The 2,451-nt window shown below is 30.3% G+C and overlaps 1 protein-coding gene across 1 annotated transcript; it reads right to left on the bottom strand.

Annotated features, from left to right (window-relative positions):
* Positions 1 to 231: 231 nt before the first annotated feature.
* On the bottom strand, positions 232 to 1,541 carry LOC119682917 (transcription initiation factor IIB-like). Its single transcript, XM_038096465.1, has 5 exons — positions 1,433 to 1,541; positions 1,143 to 1,317; positions 846 to 1,077; positions 665 to 786; positions 232 to 601 (listed from the first exon to the last, which is right to left on the bottom strand). Exons 1-5 carry the CDS (start codon positions 1,435 to 1,437, stop codon positions 404 to 406), a joined length of 732 nt encoding a protein of 243 aa, XP_037952393.1. The 5' UTR covers positions 1,438 to 1,541; the 3' UTR covers positions 232 to 403.
* Between the last annotated feature and the right edge of the window lie 910 nt (positions 1,542 to 2,451).

Genomic DNA, 2,451 nt, shown 5'->3' with positions numbered 1-2,451 from the left:
TTAACAGAATTCTTGTACTTCTTCTGAACCGTTTGTCACATCATCCTAAAAATTACACTCATTCTCAAATTTTTAATTAACATTGAAAACAATAACAATTTCACATTTGATGTGAGTCATGGTCAAGTCAAGGTGAGGAAAAAGTTGCCTTAAATAAAAATTTATTCTGTAAGTGGAATTAAACAGTTACGCTTAGCCATTATATTTATATATTTTTTAAATATTGGAAGTACATTATTAAATCAATGTTAAGATAAATAAAAATGGTGTATAATAGTCAACAGTATGTTATGGTCAAATAATTGTTAGATATTATTGAATATGTACTTTGCTTATGTACTTAAAACTGGTATATGGTGTTATTGTAGAAGATAAGTTCAGAATCCGGAAAATATTTTAAAACTTATCTTGACTCGTCGAATATACTTAAAGTCTTATTTTTGTTGTAATTTTGGAGTTGATTTTCAAGAACTTCACCCAAGACTTTGGAGGCCTTTTTGGTCACTGCTTCTCGTGCAGCTTTAACTATCAAATTTATTGTGGTAGAAGATATTCCAATAATGTCTGCTACCGCTTTTGTAGTTAAGCTTAAGCCCTCATTCTTAATATAAAAGAATTCTATATAAGGATATTAAATACATTTAATTTATTTAATTATTGGTACCTGAGCTGCTAAGTAGAGTGCAGTTGCTGCTATAGATGTTGGCGACCTTCCGTAAATGTTCTTGAAGTCTTTAATATTTTCCGCAATGAGATGTGCTGCACTAATAACATTACTTGACAGTTCTTAAAATATTAATATAATTATTATTTTATATTTTCAGTAAAATGACATCAGGATTTACCTAATTGAAAACCAAACCGACTAATGAAATCAGTGCAATTGACGTTACCCTGCTTGACTTCTAAGGTACGCAGAAACTTCTTAACTGTTGCAGCGATCTGGTAAGCGGAAACACCTCCAATAACAGCTAACTCTCTATACGATCTGGGTACAGACTCAACCCTTGCAGCCATATATATGGCTGCCAAACACTTACATTTGGTTTCAACTCGTAAGTTAAAGTATTGAGCATACTAAATAAATTGAGTTCAAGTGCGTTTTAAATGGAAATATGATAAGGTCGATAAAATTTAAATACCTTTTTAAAGTATTCCTGAGCGCGATGTGCAATTGAATCAGGCATATGGGCACGGCTACAAAACTCTCGAACTATGCTGAACGGTTTACCAAATACTTTATCTTTTGGATCGTCTGTGCATCTCGTAAGAATTGAAAGCCCATATGTTTCAATATCTTGTTCAATACTAGCACCGCTGTTAAGTATTTGATAAAAGTTTACATTTAATATAAATTATGGTATCTTAATTTGTATAACCAAAATATTGTTTTTAATTAATATAATCGTAATTCAAGAGTTTTCACACTTACCTCATCGTAACTGAATTGTTTTTTTCCTTCTGCGATTCTAAGAAAACCCAAAACTTTTTGAAACATTTACGAGAAATTAAATATGCATTAAAAAATTATTAATGACATATGTGACTAAAAATTTTTTAAATTGTAATAGATTTAGTCAACGCATGGTTGCATTTTTCATGATTTATTTAATTTAATTTGGTTCATTTGAATACTGTTTTTTAAGGTTGCATCTCATGCAACACCAATGGCTCTTATGTGGACGAAAATTGCAATTTTCTAAAAATAACGATAGAAATATGTTTATTAGTTGAATAAAATGTCAGCTTCTTCTTATCTTTTTATTAGTTATTTTTAAGTTGTCAGATATAATTGATTATATGAAACAAATTAGAAGTCTTGTACGGGCTTTACATCACAAACTTTCCTGATGGAAATCGACTTTGAGCTCAAAACCAGCAACCAATATCGATTTTAATATATATAATTTTATGCGTTATCGATAACTTTTTGGTGCAAAAATGGCGAAATGAAAGATTTTGAAAGTACCACGAGTTACTCGTAGTAACTTTGAGTAACACTGTGTATACACAAATGCGTTCCATCAGCAAATTTTCGAGTAAATAAGAGCTTCTGAGAGAACATAACATCCCTGTCGAAATTTGAAAATGCTACACAGACTTAACTCGTACATTTTATTTCGAGTAAAATTTGTGTTAATGTGTGAATCAGCTGTTTTGGTTTGAATTTAAATTTTTGTATGGTTTATTTGCGCGGCATTGGTGTTCTCACCAAACTTTACACAAACCTATTCCATAAAAATCTGTGTAAAGAGTGTAATTTGGCACTTTATTTGAGTTTTACTTGATCTGTTATAATAATTATATTCTTGAGTATATTTCAATATCCACAAGTATTTTCTAAAAATGACTACATTCTAACCTTTGTAGGTTAAGTGCACGTATTGCAATGCATCAATAATTAACTGCACTCGAAGTCGTGTTTCTAAACAAATTTTGAAATTAACACTA

Source organism: Teleopsis dalmanni, chromosome 2, assembly GCF_002237135.1.
Source record: "Teleopsis dalmanni isolate 2A chromosome 2, ASM223713v2, whole genome shotgun sequence".
In the NCBI taxonomy this organism is placed as follows: domain Eukaryota; kingdom Metazoa; phylum Arthropoda; class Insecta; order Diptera; family Diopsidae; genus Teleopsis; species Teleopsis dalmanni.
The sequence above is the reverse complement of the archived record's forward strand: the minus strand, read 5'-3'. Positions and strand labels throughout refer to the sequence as shown.